We start from the raw sequence: 20,170 nt of genomic DNA on the forward strand, positions 1-20,170 counted from the left end.
AGCAGGGTGAAGAAGTCAAGCTCCGACATGTCCTTGAAAAATATTTCTGTATGGGTAAAAGGAATTATCAACATTGTTGATATAGGGGTTTCTTTCGATCAGAGTGGTCACGCAGCTTTACCGTGGGGAATCGTCAAATATCTCACGACGGTAAGAGATCATGCGGTTAGAGTCCCCAAGCCTACTAATACTAGAGAATACAGATTGGCATCTCAGATATTGATGTGTTCAGCAGTCTTGTTGAAGGCATTGAATCTAGTGCTAGCCTTGTGGCACGATATGTCATCGTCGAAAAACTATATCTACGCTATGAGTGTGAAGCAGCACCCGGACTGCAGAAAGCTATCGGAAACCTCTACGCAAACATTCTCACTTACCTAGCAAGAGTCAAGGCTTACTTCACAGGCAGTACTTTGAGTAAGTACTTAACTGCGTTTGATCAATGGCGTTTGATTTTTACTGATGTATGCATCAAGAACGTCTCGGTCGGGCGTTTGTCGACACGATGCGAAATGAGTACATAGGATTATTGGAAAAAGTTTCAGAGACTGACGTTGAACGATGGATCAAATTGGTCGAAGAAGAGCGTGAGCATGTTTATTTGTTAATCGTATGAGCTTCAGCTTACGAAATGAAAGTTCGCGAGAGAGCGAGAGAAGACTTTACTGAGCACGACCAAAGGCTCAGACAAACCCTTGCTGAATTCAAAAACCCTATTACACAGATGAGCGATCAGATATCGATCATCCACGACACCTTTAACAGTAAGATCTATTCTATCTCCATGCCTTACTCGTTGATCCCCATCTCTTGTTAGGAGAAGAGCGGAAAAGGATATTCCGCTGGATGTCGGAGATCGAGTACAGAAGCCACCATGAGGACCTTTCTAAAGGTTTACTTGATAATTCCGGGCGATGGTTACTCGACAGCCAGGACTTCATTGAATGGGGTCAATCGAGTGTGTCTTCTATTCTCTGGCTCCACGGCATACGTAAGTAATCACGCTGTAATTCAGGGATTTTATAGATGACTTTTGCATAGCTGGATCGGGAAAGACAAGACTTACGTGAGTGTTTCGCTATCAATATCCTGAGAACATGATCGCTTTTCCAAATCCTGTTGCAGCTCACAAGGTTGCCTACGCTGATATCGGACTAATGGATTAGGTCAACCGTCATCGATCTAATGCTTAATGCAGACTCCGCTTCGGCCGCTTTCTTCTACTGTGCACGAAGCACGGCGGAGCCAGCACGAGCGAGACCTGTTGAAGTTTTGTGCGCCCTGCTCAGACAGCTTTGCACTTCGAACCCAGATCAACCTGTCAAGAACCCTGTCGCCAGGGAATATGAGGCTCGGAAGAAGAAGGCGGAAGAAGATTGTTCCACAATTAAGAGGTTGACAGTTGAAGACTGCACCAGATTGATTGTCGAGCTTACCAAAGATCATCCGGCCACCATTATTCTCGATGCTCTCGACGAGTGTGACGAGGGCACACGTCCTGAGCTTCTAGAAGCATTTGATAGTATAATTAGCAAGTCTGCGAACGTCGTGAAAATATTCGTTTCCAGTCGCGATGATATCGATATCGTGAGTACCTTCTGTCATATTAGTTCTTAGGATTTCCACAAACGCACCTGAGCGAAGTCATGTCCGCTAACGAATATTTCTCCTCCAGAAACTGCATCTGGAAGGTCCGAGAAACATCTCTATTAGTGTGGAAAAGAATAGCGCCGACATTACACGATTTATTAAGTCCGAGGTGGACCGTCTGATTTCGAAACGATTACTTCTAGACGGCAATGTTTCCAAGAAGCTCAAAGAGAGAATACTTGAGACTCTCATCAAGGGTGCTCAGGGTATGTTTCGGTGGGTGGAAATGTCGCTCGAGGCCTTAAGCCGGATCAAGTATGCGCCAGATTTCAAGGAAACCCTCGGTCAACTCCCTGTCAAGCTATCTGGTCTGTATGATATCATCCATACACAGATCCATCAGACTGAGACCTACGGACGGAGTGTGGCTATCATGACACTGACATGGTTGCTATGTGCCCAGCGTCTACTGAGAGCAGAGGAACTTCTGGCCGCGGTTTATGCCGTCGACATCGAACCGTCATCAGAGTCGGACGAGGACGACGACAATGGGAAAGCAGGCTCTCCAGAGAACGATATTCTTCGACTTTGCCGCAATCTAGTCGTCCTTGATTCTGAACAGAAGACGTTCCGATTTGCGCACCAATCGGTTCGAGAGTACCTTTTAGGGAAGTCGGAATACACCGTCATGGGACAGCATGCTCTAGCCACGAAGAGATGCCTCGACGTGTATCTGACCGAGCCATCATCGAGCTCTAGGGTTCCAAGGACTGTACCGCAGAGAAATATTCTAAAAGATTATGCCGACGCGTACTGGCCAGTACATTACAAGTATATAGAGGATTGTGAGTTCCACGAAATCCAAGAAATCCAAGAAATCCAAGAAAAGGTGTCGCATTTCTTGATGAAAGGATCAAGAACGTCACATTTTTATATACAATGGGCGTCAGGTATCCGATCAAAACCTGACAACGAGAATGGGTCTTTTCTAAATCAGGCTCTGGGGCTTGCTTGGGGCGATCGTCTCGGCTATAAACTACTTTTTGCAGCATCTACACCTGAAACACATATCAGTGTAGCGTGTGCTTTTGGGCTTTCAAAATTTCTGAAAGAACACGCGCTTTCCATTATGGAATTGAATCGCAGCCGAAAAGTGGGAAGAAATGAGTATACGTTTCTGCTCGTTGCTGCGGAAGAGGGTCATGGTCAAGTGGTGCAGATGCTGCTCGGCAAAGGGGCTGATGTCAACGCTCAGGGTGGATATTATGGCAACGCTCTGCAGGCAGCGTCACAAGGAGGTTACGATCAAGTGGTGCAGATGCTGCTCGACAAAGGGGCTGATGTCAACGCTCAGGGTGGATATTATGGCAACGCTCTGCAGGCAGCGTCACAAGGAGGTTACGATCAAGTGGTGCAGATGCTGCTCGACAAAGGGGCTGATGTCAACGCTCAGGGTGGAGGCTATGGCAACGCTCTGCAGGCAGCCTCACAAGGAGGTTACGATCATGTGGTGCAGATGCTGCTCGACAAAGGGGCTGATGTCAACGCTCAGGGTGGATATTATGGCAACGCTCTGCAGGCAGCGTCACAAGGAGGTCATGATCAAGTGGTGCAGATGCTGCTCGACAAAGTGGCTGATGTCAACGCTCAGGGTGGAGACTATGACAACGCTCTATACGCAGCGTTACAAGGAGGTCATGATCATGTGATGCAGATGCTGCTCGACAAAGGGGCTGATGTCAACGCTCAGGGTAGATATTATGGCAACGCTCTGCAGGCAGCGTCACAAGGAGGTCATGGTCAAGTGGTGCAGATGCTGCTCGACAAAGGGGCTGATGTCAACGCTCAGGGTGGAGACTATGACAACGCTCTATACGCAGCGTTACAAGGAGGTCATGATCATGTGGTGCAGATGCTGCTCGGCAAAGGGGCTGATGTCAACGTTCAGAGTGGATATTATGGCAACGCTCTGCAGGCAGCGTCACAAGGAGGTTACGATCAAGTGGTGCAGATGCTGCTCGACAAAGGGGCTGATGTCAACGCTCAGGGTGGAGGCTATGGCAACGCTCTGCAGGCAGCCTCACAAGGAGGTTACGATCATGTGGTGCAGATGCTACTCGACAAAGGGGCTGATGTCAACGCTCAGGGTGGAGACTATGACAACGCTCTATACGCAGCGTCACAAGGAGGTCATGATCAAGTGGTGCAGACAAGTTCCGAATCCACGACCTCAAAGAGATCTTAAGGAGATATGATGAAGTCTGAGCAGTTGTGGACATCACACGCGTGTTATTAATCTTTTCACCCGCTGACATCCCTCTCTGCTTATTACTACTCGCCTCCCTTCCCTGACAAAGGTCTGGACATTGACCGAAGTGAGAAGGCTGGATCGTGATCATAACCTCTTTGCTTCGCTGACGCAAAGGCGTTTTCATATACTCCGCCTTGAGCATTCACACTGGCACCTAGGCCAATAAGAATATATATAATGTATGAGGTCAGATAGCCAAAACACTTTTTCCTCCATTGGATGTCAATCGATGTCGAATGCGGACTTTGAGATACGAAATTCCTAATCTTCCGAGTCTCCATTTGGCCGTCTCACCTCGATCAGCCACGTTCTCAACATCAAGGATGGCCGAAGGTGCAAAAAGCAAGGCCTCTCCTGCATTCAAGTTAATAATTTGGACGAGTATTCGTTCGAGGACCTCGCTAGCGGTCTTCGTGGATGTCTCCAATGAGGCGGCTACCAGATGATTTCTAAGAACCTTTAGCCAGTCCGGAGAGGTGAATCGATGAACTAAAGTGAAGGATCAGAGGTCGAGGAGCCTCGGAGATATGGTGGGCTCCTGAGTGGCAACGATTACGCGACAAGCCAGATGCCTTTGAGGCGAACAGCCGTAATCAACGATTCTGTCAGCCTCTGCGCCGCGGGCGATTCTCTCAAAAACTGAAATCATATCACATATTAGAATTTAACATCCGGCTCGGGTCAAGAGTGTCGCCTACCTTATGCGCCTCATCAAGAGCGACAACTCGCCGGGTGTCCATCTTCTGCTCGAGAAACACTCCCAGACATATATCAAACAACGCACATGCTGTATCAGCATCCACGAACGGACAGCTAAGGTCAACAATAATGAGCTTTCCGGGAGAGGAAATCCAGTTATTTTCCCTGTCATGATGCCTCACAGACATCGAGAAAAGTGGCGTCGTGCGGATCTCTTCAAGCTCGAAAGGGTTATGGCCGACAGTCTCTGGCAATTTCAGAAGGGCCAGGTGGTCGTCAAAAGAAGAATCAGATCCAACATCATATTCCTCACAATCGAAAGTGAGGTCTGGTGGTACCGTTGAGGTGAGTAATAATTTGCGAACCCGTAGAAGGGAAGACGGCATCTTGCTATCTTGTGAGCCTCAGTTAGATTAATGTCAAGGCTCATAAGCGAAGTGAGAGGGCAAGATCCAAGAGCAATTCGGAAGCGAAGAATCCCATGAACGTCGATGCTGAAGAGGTAGGTTTTGCCTTCGCGCAGGAGGGACAAAGGCCGCAGTGGCGTAAATGACTGAAAGAACTTAAACAGACAATGGGTATAATGTAGGAGGTCTTGATGGCAAGGTCGATTTGGAGTCGCGCTTTCAGTCGCTTGATGGTACCTATGAACTTGTAATGATGCGACAGGGTTCTCGATGTCAAACAAGATCAAGCGAAATGTGCATCAAATAAGACATCTGATAAAATCAACGCAATGGAGTTCCCGTCTCCGAACGATCCGAAGATGTGGTCCGGCCCAAGTATCCCTATATGGTGGCCTGCATGAGCGCTCAGAGCAGCTATAGGGAGGTGACATTATGTCGGAGGATAGGTTCAGATCCAGATTCCTACCTGAATGAAAGTGGTTTAAATCATGAGGGACGGTCCACACCTCGAGATGTGGTGTGTACCAAAAGTGGTCCACCCCATGAGTAATGGGGTACACCAAAAATGGCTCACACCACGGGCAGTGGCTCACACCATCAGCGATACAACACTCTTGTGGCTAATTGCAGCTCTGGCGATTCACTGACTATCCATAAGGTCATGCGTAGTTGAAGAATAAATTATTCGTGGCCGGTTGGAATACTTGAATTTATCTACGCTGAAGCTAATGCTATCGTATCATTGATATTCCCAAGCAATTCTCAAAGCTGAAACCAAGCAGAATATTCCCAAGCAGATACCTAGCAACAAGCAGAGTCATTCCTGATACTGAGGCAAGGTTATTTTCGTTCAATCGCTTGGATTCCTCATCCAACTAAATTTCTATATTGATGTTTAGGGCTAGGAATCTCATAATAGCCAAAACGGCAAAAGCGAAGACGCAACAATTCACCAGAAGGAAATCATACCTAGTAAAAAAGCAGTACAGTATTGCTTTCCCCAGCTAGTTTCCAAAATGCTGTCAGTCGATAAATCTAGGAAACTAAACATATCGATCATCGCTAACTTGAACTCAGAAAGCGTCGTACTCTTTGTCGGGAGCCGATGAGAAAATCCCACGGACAACGTACGACCGTGAAATAGTGGGTCCAAACATTGACGAAGGGAAGAGTGCTACTGGGGCCTGTTGGTTTAGATTGCTGGGTAGATCTTTGCTGTACATGCTTCTCTACTTCCTCCGGGGCTCTCTCCCATGGCAAGGTCTCACGGCCACAGATCAGACGCAAAAGGAAGAACTTATCTTAGAGGAAAAGAGAAGGATCAATACAGAGGATCTGTGCGAGGATCTCCCTCAGGAATTTGCGGTTTATTTCGACTACATCGGTTCTCTTGATTTTGATGAGAAACCGAAATATTCCTATTCGCAACACTGGGACTGTGGGTTAGTGGGTCCATTATAAGGCCATAGCGTTGGTGGTTGTTTGATCAACCGTTCCATCAATATGCGATATGCGATAGTAGGGAGACAGGTGGCCATGGCGAGTACTATTTGTATGGCCACTGCACCAGTAGTGGGCTCTTCATTCGAATTGTTCTCTTTCAGAGCCATATCATTGTTCTTCTTTTCGTAGTTGAGTCTATCCCATCGTCTGGCAAGCTGCGTGTAAAATGTCTTGGCAGAACATCAAAAATGCCATACCTTTGCAACGCATTAACTTTTTAATGATAAGCTTAACAATTGCGAAACTATAAATTTTTTCGTGGGTGTCCTCGTTGTTGAGTTGCGATAGGTTGTAAGAAGGGACTTTTTGATGTTCGGGCAGAACCCCTGATTTTACACGCTGCCAGCCGATGGGATACACATTAGCCTTTATTCAACTACCACAAGCGCACTATCCAATTACCACAAACACACTCCATACTCTTACATACTTCATAATGGCTCCCGCGGCTGCTCCCAGGTCCAAGAACGCGGCCAAACGAGTCACCCCCGCCTCCAAGGTCACCAAGAAGACCTCCAAGGCGGCCAACAAGGCCCCCAAGGCCGAAACACCTCCCCCCCGCGAGGAGATCGTCGTACACGAAACGTCACCGAGTACCATTAGCCCGGACGAGATCGAAAAAACGCCCCCGCCTACTGCCAAAGTAGATTTTCAGGAATTGATAGCCCAGCTATCCAAGGTCCAAGAGGAGCGAGATCATCGCCATCGTCACGAGGGCCGGGTTCATAAGTCACGCCGCCACCACCACCGTTACAGCCGCAGCCATCGTCATCGTCACTCGGACACATCGGATTCGGACTCGTCCGACTCTGAGTCGGGCTGGGAGGAAAGAAGAGGGGTCCCATTTCGTCACTCGGAAGGTAAGAAGCCCTTTCTTAGTATTGCTGAAAGGTTCCGAAGTGTGGACGTCAAGTACTTCAAGCAAGTTTTCTTCGGGACCTTCAAGACCAAAAACTTCGCCAAACTGGCCCACATGCATACTACCCCGGCCAAGGAGGATAAGGACGTCAATGGCCATAACCACATGATGCACTGCTTCCATGTGTACTCTGTAGCCGCTGGCCGCTTTGCGCACGTGAGCGTGAAGGAAGACTTGAATGAGGCCCTTCATTCGTATGCTATTCGCCTATTGCGGTTGCCCATCACCTATAGATTTGACTCCATCCTCGTAACTTCACCTCGCCTTTGTTACTGCACGCATTCAGGGTGGCCAGGACGATCCTAAGGCCTGGGAAGCGGACGATCCGAGCTGCAGAGACCTTCTCGTGCCCAAAAGGACTCATGCGGGCAATAGCAAGCCAAATTCCGGTGGGTCTGGCCCCAACAAGCCCGCTGCAGCCGAAGGAACTGGCATTTGCAAGAATTCCAATAGAGGTAGCTGTTTTCGCGAGCGTTGCATCTACTCACATATCTGTTGAATCTGTCAGCAAAATCACTCGTCAGATAAGTGCCCTAAGGCCCAAAACTCAGCTGTGAGTAGCTCCAATCAATTGCCACTGGGCAATCGTGTTTCCAAGTGCAGTGCATATCTGAGGGGTTCCCATACGCGCTGTACGATCCACTGGACCCGGGTCTGCTCTATCAAGGACCGTTGATAGTCAATGGTTGGTCCAAATGGTTGAAGGATCATCCGGACCTGAATTTTGCCAAGACGCTTTCGGCTATTCTTCGGAAGGGCGCCAAGATTTATGGATTGCAAATTAAATAAGATGTTGAAAGCTGATTCACTCCGCCTCCGACTTTGTTAGCGTCATTCAAGAAAATTGTAGAGAACGTAATGCCACTCTTGCAATAGCACTGTTTCTAATGTTGGACATTCTAATCAAGCTAATGGTAACACTTAATGTTTTGCTCTGACCTACGTTAATAGCCCACCCAGCCCCGATACATCCATAAATCCTTTACGCCGCGGCTAACTTTGCTCATTCATCGACCTGAACTAGTGACCTTTCATACGGCGTATGATCAACGTATTAGCACCGGATTTCTCGACAGGTATTATAGGATGAGCCACCTGTGTTTAGACGCTCTTCTTATACCAGGTAAAGCCGTGGCTTATGACAATGGCGGTCTATGAACGATTAAGGATTTCTACATGCAACGATTAGTGCTGATAGATTTGATGTTTAGAGCACTGCAGGCTATATTTGACGGAAATTTAGGTATTTGAACGGATTAGCATTGACTTGATAAAAGATTACAATGAAATACTACGTAAACAACAAACCTTACCTTCTATGACCTTTACAAGAGTAGTACTCTACAATTTTAAGCTAACAAGAGGAGCACATTATCATATAAATAGGTTTTCGAGGCCATATCCCAGCCTACCGCAACCACTATCACCTATCAGCACGTCAAGCACCCCAAATACTACCGGCGGACCTCCAAAAACAGCTACAACAGCATCGCCTGACCCGTTTGTCCCTCAAAACGAGCCCCAGTACGTCCGGTCGCCGCTCGGTTTGGTACCGAAACACGATGGAGGTTGGAGGCGAATTCACGACCTCTCATTCCCACACGGCCACTCAGTCAATGACGGTATCCAGGAGGATTGGGGCGCACTGGAATATGCTACATACGATGGCGCAGTAGGAGCACTGCTACAGAAAGGCCCAGGGGCCCAATTCGTCAAAAGAGACCTCAAAGACGCCTTCAGGCACATACCGGTCGCTACATCTGATCAATGGCTATTTGGTTTGAACTGCGATGGACGCTATTGGAAAGAACGATATCTACCATTCGGACTACGCATGTCACCGTTCCTATTCGATCTCTTCGCAAAGGCCCTCACTTGGATCTTGATCGCGATCTTTCTATGGGGAGTAGTGCTCCACTACTTGGACGATTCCTTCGCAATCCTCTCACCAGGCGATGACGCAACTGCATACACCCAGCAATTCAACCACCTATGTGGCGGATTGGGCCTTCAGATCAATCACACGAAGGATGTTTTGGGTTTCATAGCCGAGTTCCTAGGAATCGAATTTGATAGTATTCGCATGCAGGCGAGACTCCCCCCGGACAAGCTGGCCAGGGCGAGAACCACGCTGGAAGACCTCCTAAAAAGAACAACTATCTCACATCAGGAGCTCGAGTCAGCGGTCGGCTTCCTCTCTTTCGCTGCCAAAGTCGTAATTCCAGGAAGAGCATCCTTGAGGCGACTTTTTGATGCCCTTCGAAGGCCTGCGGTGATCGTGCGGATCACAGGCAATATGAGGGCAGACTTGCTATGGTGGGACACCTTCCTGAAGCACTGGGATGGCGTCGCCTTGATACGCCACGTCGACAGTCGGGTCACGTGGCACATATGGACTGATGCGTCTGGAAAATTCGGTATGGGAGGCTACGTTCTAGACCATCCCGACCACATCCAATCGGTTCTACCTAAGGACGTTTTCAGCACCAAAACAGCCACACGTCATCGTTCCAAAGACATACAATTCAAAGAAATGAAGGCCGTCCATCACGCGATGGAGCTGTGGCTAGATCAGTGAGGATCTCGCTTGGTTCTCTACTACGATAACGACGCATGCGTCAATGGACTACGTAAATCCTCCATGCATGGGCCAGCCATGGCCCAGTTGCGCGATATAGCTATGCTGGCAGCTACTCATGACATCATAGGGGTTCTTACTTGGATCTCTACGAAGGCTAACCAGCTGGCCGATGACCTTTCACGTTTTCGGTACCGAAAAATCGCTGACGCATATTTACAGCTGAGAGGTCTCGTGTCTCCGCTGAAATAGGGCGAGACCCACCAGGATATTGGTACAATCAGACCGCACTGCTGCGAGAGGCCGCACGACTTCTCTGGTGGGGGCTTGCTACCAAAACCAGGAAGACATACGCGACTCCAGCGAGATTCTACACTAGCTATTGCGCACTTAGGGGGGTCCAACCTCCCTTTCCAGCAACTATGAATGCCCTCACGGGCTGGATTGCTGACTTGAGCACTCACCGCGTCAAGTCGAAGTCTATGAAGGCATACCTCACCGGCCTTAGGTCAGCCCATGTGGATATGGGGTTCGATGATCTTTCAGTGTTTCATCGCCCCCAGTTACAACGCATTTTTGCAGGTAGTCGCCGTCTTCGTGGCGAAGCTGACACCAAAGAAAGACGTCCAATCACCAAGGATCTATTGCTTCAAATCCTTCCTTATTTCGATAAGTCGACCCACGCCGGGGCGACTCTACATGCCTCCTTTTGCCTCGCCTTCGCAGCATTCCTACGCGTAGGTGAGTTTACTTACAGCAAGCGGGACCTTCAACAGGAGGACTTCGGCGAATGGTTCCTCACACGTCGCTCGGTGAGGCTATTCGACGATCACCTGGAACTCACGCTTCCAGCGTCCAAAACGGACCCATTTCGCCGTGGGATCACACTCACGGTGGCCGCATCTGGCGATGACGCATGCGCAATCAAAGCCATACGTCACCTCTTCAGGTGGGAAGCCCCACCTGATGCGCCGCTGTTCCAGCTGGGGGGCTCCTCCTTCACTAGGAAGGCCGTCACCAGCAACCTCCGCGAGGTGCTGACGTCACTTGGTGTTGAGGGCCATTATTCAGGCCATTCCTTCCGCAGAGGGGCTGCAACGTCAGCACGTGACGCCGGCCTTAGCAATGACGAGATCCAATTGCTAGGCCGTTGGAAGTCAGATTCCTACCGCCTCTACATCGTCACTCACCCAGCCCACATACTCAGAGCATCACTACGGCACCAGTACCTTCCCGCCCGTCCGCACTAGTGCTGTCAGTACCCCCTGCTTGCTGCAGTAGGTACCGTCAGGAGTCCTCTTCGAGACCTTCGCCCTCTTTAGATGACGTCTTGGGTTGTTTTGGGAGTTTTTCTAGCGCTGAGGGGCCTCCCTAGGCTATTTGCATGTCCAGGAAGGTCTTAGCTGCCCCAGTGTTGGATATGCTTAATCATCTATCTATATATCCGCTTGTGCATACGTCATTTCTGTATGGCCTCACTGTTTGCGAGCACTAACCTATCATGACCGTTCATATCTTCACAATCTTTACAAGCAGGACGATGTAGGAAGGCGAAGAAGCAATGAAGCAATGAAGCAAATAAGCTTTCCGAATGCAAGATTTTGCCCCTAAAAGTGCGGAATGAGAGTTGTCCAGTGTACATCTTAGAAGGAACCGCTGGGAAGAGCTCGAAGTGAAGCAAGAGCTTCCGCAATTATGTATTGTCGAGAGAACACGTACAACACCCCTAGGGGGACATAAACCCCCCTGTGCCAATACGTAATGACGCCTTCGTCGAAGTCCTTGTCATGGATAGGCAATCGGTCCGCTCCGCTAATCTTCTCGACCTTGTCCGCGTAGATATACTAGACAGACCTAAAAGTAAAATTTCTTTTATTGATTTGTGGAAGATACGCCGTACGAAAGATACCCTATAGTACTTCCCATATGCACAATATCACTGTAATGCGTAAGAGAACGAGCGCGGCTAGACGCCACAGAGTCTTCTCCGTTCGAGTTGGGAAAGGCAGATTCCAGCCAAACATGTGGATGGCACCATAGAACACAATCACGAAAATGCACACTGTAGCATCAACAGCTGTGTCAAACCATGGAATGCTATCGTTCAGTATACGTGGCATAGGTCTCTTGCGATGATCAACACGGAAATGAAGGAACGGTTGCACATCCAGAGTCCACGATACGCGACCGTCCCAGACAAAGTCGAGGGGAGTTTGACGATATGGCTCGGAAGCTGCAGGACCGGCCATGAGCAGAATTCCTGCGGTACTCGCTTGGATCCTGAGAACGGTAGGCGCTGTGACGTCCAGAGTTTTCTTGAGCTATTGTGCATAGATAGCCGATGTGCACCATACGTAACTCGTTGTCACGAGTTGCAGTGTTGTTAATGGAAGGCGTTGAGCCAGACGACCGAGGCACTGCACCACGAACCAGCCAGTTTGCAGACACACCAGAACTTTAGCAAGTGAATTGGCCTTGCTCTTATCCGAGATCTCCTCCGAAGCGATCTCTGGGAGATCCAAATGACCCTCTTTTAGTAGGTAAATAAGGTGTAACCCATGGATGGGAAATGGTGCGCTGTCATGTGCTTGCAGAATAAATCCACCCATGTTGGCATAAAAGCCGTGACGTAGAGTCTATTCGGAGTAACCCATCCCTCTCATAGTGTCAAGTGCGCGTTTTGCGTTGGCTCGTTGCCCTGCCGCGAAGGCAACGGCGAACTCGGGTTCAAGTATGGTCAACACCATCCAGCGAAACTTCCTCAAGACGGGTCTCCAAGTGCCCTCTTTTGAAGCGGGGACATTAAGATGGAGGCACGTCCATGTGCACCAATGTACGGTTAGAGAGCAACTCGAAATGATGTCAAAAGTCCCGCGGTTATTTGGCTGATCCACCCAGCCATGGAGGGAATTGGACATCTTCCAAGCTCCAGATTGTATTGACAAGTGGGAAGGAAGACGTGGTGATAACCCTGCATCTATTGCTTTGCTGCTGAAGTACGGAACAACAGAAAGGCATACAAATGGATATGAGACGATATACCAGCACGCAAATACTGTGGAGATCTTTCATCCTTCCGCGCCGCCACCGCCATACCACACCATCGCCGCAGTGGCAGGCGCAGTCGCAGGCAGTGCTGATACTAGAAAGAAAGATGCCAGCGAATTTTAGCAGCTTATGTTCTAAAGACTGATTCCAAAGGTATTGACGCATTGCATTACATTGACTGCCACAGCTAGAACCCTCAAACCCGGGTTAGTACTCGCAAACAGTGAGGCCATACAGAAATAACGCATGCACAAGTAGATAGGTATGTAGATATATGATTGGGCATATCCAACACTGGGGCAGCTAAGACCTTTTCTGGACATGCAAATAGCCCAGAAAAGGCCCCCCAGCGCTAGAAAAACTTCCATGTCTGAGCGATATGCCCTCGAGTGAAAATGAAGCTATACATAGGTGTGGGTGGGAGGGAGAACAATGATGTGGCTCTGAAAGAGAACAATTCGAATGAAGAGCCCACTACTGGTGCAGTGGCCATACAAATAGTACTCGCCATGTCCACCTGTCTCCCTACTATCGCATATCGCATAATGATGGAACGGCTGATCAAACAGCCACCAACGCTATGGCCTCATAATGGACCCACTAACCCACAGTCCCACTGTTGCGAATTGGCGTTTTAAAAGGTTACCGAAGGACAGTTTTGCGGACCGCTTCTGGATATATACTTGATAACTGATCTCAATCTGGGCTATGCGCGTGCGAGTTCCGAATGAGTGAGGAGTGATTGAGGAGTGGTTGAGTGAGGAATACTGTAAAGCATTTCTCGTGGTAACTGTATTTTTCATTATTCACTGGTTGAAATGGGAAACTTGATATGCGGTACTTGCCAATTAATCTGAAGATAACGCTTACCAAGTGTCTCTACTTCAAGGGACCCAGGTGAATGGTCAGTTGTATGGGATAAGGCTGATACTTCTGTAATTATTGCTATAATATAATAATACAACAGCCGGTGGCCATCAACAGCTGGGTATTTGATGGTAATAAAACGAGGAGATGGCGGTCAAGAGCGTTTCCTAATCATCGCCATGCTCACTCATTGTCAGACTGATTTTCAAATTCATGCGGCACCTCTGCGTCCTTCTCCCCTTCACCACCCTCATCAAGCGCGGTCAAAACCCCGGCTGCGTCGGCTACACCGCTTGCCTCCCTATTCGCCTCCCTAGTCGCCCCCCTTGAGCCATCGCAGCTTCAACATGATCTTGTAATGAACCTGGTAGGACAGCGGACTGAGCGGACTTTTTGGCTTCCTTCATCTCCAAGAGCGTCTTTGACTCTGAAGGCTTGGTGTCATTCAGCAGTATCAAGCCAACTGTGGGCTTCTTAACAGGCTCGTAGCATTCATCTGGGAAGCTGACGAATTTCAGCTATGCCGGTAGTACTCGCGACATTTTTTCGAGACCGTACCCCACTTTCTCTTTCTCCATCTTCCTCTTCAAGCCTTCAGGCTTATCTAATGCTTTTGCTTCTTCTTCAGCTTTTTTCTCGCCGTCACCTTCGGTCTTGACAGCGGACTCGTCAGTGTCCATCTTGTCCCCAGCGTCTGCCTTTGGCGCGGTAGGGGTCTGGTCGATGTCCATGCTCTCGCGTCTCTGCAGCTTTTCTTTTCTCTGCACTCTACGCTTTGCTTAGGCAGTTGTCGAGAGTACGGCGGTGTTGACCTTCTCTGGAGCATCCTCCGTCTTGGCTTCTTGCTCCGGAGGATAGTCGAACAGACTAGGTCGAGTCGCGCTGTGAAACTTGAAGCTGGGAACCTCAAGGTCCTGGTCAAGACCAACGACTGACGTTGGAGTGAAGCTCAGGGACAGGAAGTGTGTCAGACGAAACCAGTACCAGTATTGAGTGAACACTGCCATTCCGACAATACCAGCCATGTTCAAGTTACCTGTCTGGGTCTGGAGGCTTATCATGCAGTTGCGGCCACCAGCATCGACAATACCCAAGGAGATGGCACTGCCAAACTTGGTCATGGCATCTTCATGCCGGTCACCGATGGCTTTTTGCAGTGTCTTTCGAATAGTGCCAACCTTTGGGTTCATGGCCTCGTTTTGCTGTACCATGATCATGGAAAGGGCAATGAGTGCTCCTTGGCGCACGAAGTCAGTTGGGTCCTTGATCATTGGCTCCAGAATGTCGATGGCTTTGTCCAGACCAATACCTGCACAAGGTATACCCAGTGCCATTGCTGCGCCGTATCGGACGTGTGGGTTGTACGACTCTGACAGTAGCTCAACCATACGCGGTACACTCTTGGGCTTTCTGAAGAGGATGAAGCCGAGACTCATGACGGCGTATCTCCGTACGTCATCACTAACATCGCCGACGGCCACATGAAGCAGCTTGCGAACAGCCTTGTTGCTGCCAGTGCCGCAATAAGCAAGCGCGAGAGTCTGGATGCCTCCGTATCGGAGAATTGGATCAGGGTCATCCAAAAGGCCATTCACCAATTCATCAGCTCCCTCTTGCCGGCCGTACATTATGAGTGCCATTCCAAGACCGAGGCCACGGACGATCTTCTCGTGTTGTGTGTCATTAGCGTATTGGATCATATCCTCGAGGGTCTTAATGTTGCCAGTCCCCAGCTTATCAAGCCCATTCTGATGCCTACAGCCTCAACGTTCAGAGCTAAGTCCGTGTAGAGAACACCTTTGAGGTCATCGTAGATGCCCTCATCGCCAGTAGCCATGCCAGCGACGCCTAAGCCTAGGCCACCACCCACCATGTTGCACGACTTCCTCCGTGGCCCTCTTGAAATGGTCACGAATAAGTTCCAGCGCAAACGTCTCGTGGTTAGCGTAGATGAGACTCATGGCATAAAGTGAGCCTCCCTGACTGTAGACAGAGCCAGTGTTTGCACCCTCGACAGTATCCTTTGGCAGGTATGGCTTTAATAGTCTCTGCCCATTGCCAAGATCACCGCGATGTATAACTCCAAGGACAGCAGTGGCGGTGAATTTTGACTAGTTGACCGCTTTATCGAGCCAGTCCAGATTGTCGCGGAAGAAGTTGGTGTTCATGAACCCACACGACAAGGTAACTGGGTATGGAAAATCGAGTTCCGTGCTACCAGACTATCCTTGAGCTTGTTGAGTATGGCAACATTGGCATGGTTGTTTCGGTAGAGGAATTCGAGGTTCAGTTGAATTTTTTTGTCCCTGATAGAATCTCGCGTATCGAGTCAAATGCTTTCTCCGCCTCTGGACTGATGGCTGGGGGTTTTCCACAGAGTTATCCAGCGAAGAACTAGGAGCAGCAGCATTGCCGTCCGACTTTGACAAGAGCTTATCAGTCTCTTGAGCATCATTGACTTTGTCTTCATCCATCTTGTCTACGCCATCAGTAGTCTGAGCGGCTGTGGGCTCTGGGTTTTTCGGAAGGCCTTCCCGAACTTTCTTCAAAAATTCTTGGGAGCTGTTGTCGTACAGGTCGAAGGCAATTTGGTAGGCTTCGTAGGCGGCGTGGCCCGCCAGTCTCGACTAAATCTCCAGTGTTGAAATACGGATCACGTGACTCTTTGGGTTTTTGGGGTCACCTTATTTTGTTAAAAAAAAACCCTTTCGGTTTTTTTTTTTTTTTTTTTTTTCCATAATTAACAACTAAGTGTCTTACCTCATATTTCCACAGGTTATAAGCCCGGGCTCTGCCCGGCAACTATTACATCATATCTACTATTCGCCTCTATAACTACGACTGCCCTCAGGCTTTCAGCACCTATCTTATAATATCTGAAGCCCATTATATAAAGACAGCAGCAGCTGTGAAGGCATTCTTTCAACCTTCTCGATGGGGGTATTTCCCCCTCTCAAAATGGTCGTGGGCCTAAGCGAGTATGATTCGTCAACAATGTGAGGGGCTGGGAGCCGCTATCGCCTTTGCCCTAAGCGAGCCGAGGTATACCGCCTCTAGCCGAAACGCCGAACTCGCTAAGTATGTTAAGCATACGACCGTATCGCCGTGCGATTGAGTTACACCGCTAAGGCCCCTCTGAATCTTGCCAGCTTCCGCTGAGTTAGGACACTTGACTTTATTAAAAGTGGAGCCATTTTATACCAACATCAACTTTAAAATTATATATTAACTGCCGGATTAATGGCTATTAACTGAAAGTGGCTGGATGTCAGCACCAACAGTCTGACCGCAGTCCAGAGCATTTTAGAGCTGGCACTACTATCTCCCAGTGCGCCTATAAGTCTGTTGAGACTAAAATAATAAGGATACCTTGTTGATATTGGCTTCTAGGCCTCCAGAAGCCCCTTGAAGAAGGGGGTTGGGGCCCTGCCACCGAATTCTTTTTCCGTGTTCGCCTGTGTCCTGCCACCGTGATTATAGAGCCAGAACGATCTTCGAAGTCTTATGGTAGTAGCCAGCGACGTGGATATTCTGGGTCTAAGTCCCTGAACGAGCAGCATAAGAAGGGTGCCAATCCCCCTCCAAGAAGGAGGTCCGCACGCCTACAACTGCACTTCGTATAATTCTATCAGAAACCAGCCTTCGTCTATAAGTCATCCTTACCACTAAGTACCTTTCATTTTAATTATATCGCCCGTATCTATCGCAGCTCTATATATAAGCACTTCCCATTTCTTGTGTAAGAACTCGAAGCTTAAAGGCGACAGTTAACCAGTACCGGTAAGACCTTCGAGGACTTTGACGACGATCAGAGTATCTATTCTACTCCCGCTGCTTCACCGGACGATAGTCTTATCGATCTCGAATCCGAAGCCAGCGAAGATACTTTTAGCCCTTTAAGCGATACCGAACTATTCGGCCTTCGTGCTAAAGAGCCTATTATACTCGCTTCGGAGCCACTCTTAGAATCTTTCTCTGACTCCACTACTTCGCCTGAAACAGTAGCTAAATTACCGTCACTATCGCCGCCATCGCCCTCTCTATCAGCATCTTACGTACCTCCGTCTAGACTATCTTCCACCGACGATAGATCCGAATAATCAATTACAGCGCCCTGCGGCTGATGCTCTTAATCAGTCCCAGTCTAGCGAAAACAGTTTCCCTCTGACCTCCATCGCCATTCTGGAATCCAGCATAAGATATACCAGATGAAGGCAAGACATCAAGGGCTGATTAATGCTCAACAACCTTTTGCCCTTTACCGGAACCACGAAGCTCAAGGCTTATATAACTATTTTCCAACGCCTCGGGTATAGTGGTCGCCAGCTCACCGAGACCAATTACGATAACGAGGATCCTCAGGCGATACTGGACGCCATCGCCAAATACTATAAGCCTAAGGGCTCCGGGCTCTACACGGAGCTGATTCGCCAACTACTCAGCATCACCCTTACTTCCGAGGGAGGCGTTCGCCAATACGAAAAGGACTTTCGCAAGATCACTGCCGAAATCGCCAGCCTACACAAGTCGCTCGCTCTACCAGAACCTTTCCTAATTCAGCTCTTCCTCATAGGACTCGGGGACTCTTTTAATATCTTCGTGACTACTTATATCCAGACCCACGAACTATACGACGACAAGGCCGTCAAATTCGATGAGGTCATCTATACCGCGGTAAATAAAAAAACCCGCCTGCTCTCATCCAAAGACGGCGATATCGCTATATACACTGCCCGCAACGGCAGCGACAAGGGTAAAGGCAAGCAGTCCGCCAGACACCATAAAACCGGCGGCTCAGAAGCCAATCGCGAAACTTGCTTTTTATGCAAGGCCGCCGGACGCAAGTTCAGGCATCCTCCCGCCAAATGCTGGACCAAGTTCTCTTACCTGAAGCCCGAAAAGTTTATGTCGGATGAGGAAAAGAAGAAGAAGGCTCAAATCGCCGCGATCAATTTTAATAATGTAGGGGAGGGCCCCAGCACTAAGCGCAAGCGTATCGAAGAGGCGCTCTTTAATGCCTCTGCTCTAGGGGAGGATGAGTATTTTAATGCCAACTATGCCTTTTTGGAAGAACTGGATTCGACCATGTATTATATGGATCTCAGCCCCGACGATTTTAATATCCTCGATACGGCTGATAATGAGGAAGTTATTAACTTGATAGCCGTCGATTCTAGCCTGGAGCACAACCTGATAGCTACTGACTCCGCCGACCTATACTCTCATATAGTAATAGACTCTAGCTACTCTCGCTATTCCTTCGCCAATCGTTCGATGTTTATCACCTACGAAAAGATCTACTCTCGCCCTATCCGCGGTATCGAAGGCAGTCAAGTTTAACCCCTCGGCCGCGATACCATCAGCTTAAACTGCTCCGTTCAAGGCAAGCGTGTGAATATCACTTTACTCAACGTCTTACATATACCCGATATAGGCGTCAACCTTCTTTCCGTCGGCAAACTCTTGAACTCCGATATCGCAGTCGCCTTCCACAAGACTGGCTACGCTCTAACCAAAGACGACCTAAAGCTTACAAGCACTCGCAATCGAGATCTGTTCTTCCTCGACCTCTAGGACAGTCCAAATAGTGCCTTAACGACATACAGTGTTCCTTCGAACCCGATTCATCAACTCTGGCATACTCGCATAAACCATTTAAGTCAGCAAAACCTAAATAGGCTCCCCGCCATAGCGGTAGATATAAATTTCACCAAGGATATCGCGGATGAGTATACTTACGAGTGCTGTGTTATAGGGCGCCAGAAGGCTGTCCCCCATACCAGTCCCACTGCGCCCGACACACGACCGGGCGAATTCATTTATAGCGATCTCGTAAGGCCTCTGTCCCCTACTAATTTCAATAGCTATAAATACTTTGTGACATTCAAGGATGATTTCACCTTCTACTCTAAAGTCTACTGCATCCGCTATAAGAGTAAGACCTTTACTATATTCTTACGATTTAAAACCCGTCTTAAGTCGTATAGCTATAAGATCTCTCGTATTCGCCTCGATAATAGAGGCGAGTACATGTTTAAAGCCTTTCTTAACTATCTCGCTCTGTCGAATATCAAATAGGAATCTATCGTCCCTGGTAACCCCCAGATAAACGGTGCGGCTAAGCGTTTTAGGCAAACCCTGCTACATAAGATGCATCCCATCCTGTTAAGCTTCAACCTTAACAAATCCTTTTAGCCTGAAATCGTTGCCACCGCTAACTATTTAACGATGCGATCGCCTAACGTCAG

General features: G+C 48.7%; 8 protein-coding genes across 8 annotated transcripts; 5 read left to right on the forward strand and 3 right to left on the reverse strand.

The window, feature by feature from the left end:
- Positions 1-1,185: 1,185 nt before the first annotated feature.
- On the forward strand, positions 1,186-1,617 carry HO173_003319 (uncharacterized protein; the record flags this gene model as incomplete). Its single annotated transcript, XM_037305246.1, has 1 exon — positions 1,186-1,617. The coding sequence occupies one exon, from the start codon at positions 1,186-1,188 to the stop codon at positions 1,615-1,617; it is 432 nt and encodes a 143-aa protein (XP_037168111.1).
- Positions 1,618-1,858: 241 nt separating this feature from the next.
- On the forward strand, positions 1,859-3,835 carry HO173_003320 (uncharacterized protein; the record flags this gene model as incomplete). The annotated part of the gene is made up of 1 exon (XM_037305247.1): positions 1,859-3,835. The coding sequence occupies one exon, from the start codon at positions 1,859-1,861 to the stop codon at positions 3,833-3,835; it is 1,977 nt and encodes a 658-aa protein (XP_037168112.1).
- Positions 3,836-4,602: 767 nt separating this feature from the next.
- HO173_003321 (uncharacterized protein) lies at positions 4,603-4,944 on the forward strand (the record flags this gene model as incomplete). Its single annotated transcript, XM_037305248.1, has 1 exon — positions 4,603-4,944. One exon carries the CDS (start codon positions 4,603-4,605, stop codon positions 4,942-4,944), a length of 342 nt encoding a protein of 113 aa, XP_037168113.1.
- A 1,915-nt stretch (positions 4,945-6,859) lies between these two features.
- On the forward strand, positions 6,860-7,735 carry HO173_003322 (uncharacterized protein; the record flags this gene model as incomplete). Its single annotated transcript, XM_037305249.1, has 1 exon — positions 6,860-7,735. One exon carries the CDS (start codon positions 6,860-6,862, stop codon positions 7,733-7,735), a length of 876 nt encoding a protein of 291 aa, XP_037168114.1.
- Positions 7,736-14,105: 6,370 nt separating this feature from the next.
- HO173_003323 (uncharacterized protein) lies at positions 14,106-14,653 on the reverse strand (the record flags this gene model as incomplete). Its single annotated transcript, XM_037305250.1, has 3 exons — positions 14,106-14,247; positions 14,313-14,426; positions 14,481-14,653. The coding sequence occupies 3 exons, from the start codon at positions 14,651-14,653 to the stop codon at positions 14,106-14,108; spliced, it is 429 nt and encodes a 142-aa protein (XP_037168115.1).
- A 48-nt stretch (positions 14,654-14,701) lies between these two features.
- Positions 14,702-15,795, reverse strand: HO173_003324 (uncharacterized protein; the record flags this gene model as incomplete). Its single annotated transcript, XM_037305251.1, has 2 exons — positions 14,702-15,625; positions 15,682-15,795. The coding sequence occupies 2 exons, from the start codon at positions 15,793-15,795 to the stop codon at positions 14,702-14,704; spliced, it is 1,038 nt and encodes a 345-aa protein (XP_037168116.1).
- A 238-nt stretch (positions 15,796-16,033) lies between these two features.
- HO173_003325 (uncharacterized protein) lies at positions 16,034-16,396 on the reverse strand (the record flags this gene model as incomplete). The annotated part of the gene is made up of 2 exons (XM_037305252.1): positions 16,034-16,144; positions 16,298-16,396. 2 exons carry the CDS (start codon positions 16,394-16,396, stop codon positions 16,034-16,036), a joined length of 210 nt encoding a protein of 69 aa, XP_037168117.1.
- A 1,762-nt stretch (positions 16,397-18,158) lies between these two features.
- HO173_003326 (uncharacterized protein) lies at positions 18,159-19,262 on the forward strand (the record flags this gene model as incomplete). The annotated part of the gene is made up of 1 exon (XM_037305253.1): positions 18,159-19,262. The coding sequence occupies one exon, from the start codon at positions 18,159-18,161 to the stop codon at positions 19,260-19,262; it is 1,104 nt and encodes a 367-aa protein (XP_037168118.1).
- Positions 19,263-20,170: the final 908 nt, after the last annotated feature.

Source organism: Letharia columbiana (assembly GCF_014066305.1).
Source record: "Letharia columbiana isolate WasteWater2 chromosome Unknown Sc0000007_s0, whole genome shotgun sequence".
Taxonomy (NCBI): domain Eukaryota; kingdom Fungi; phylum Ascomycota; class Lecanoromycetes; order Lecanorales; family Parmeliaceae; genus Letharia; species Letharia columbiana.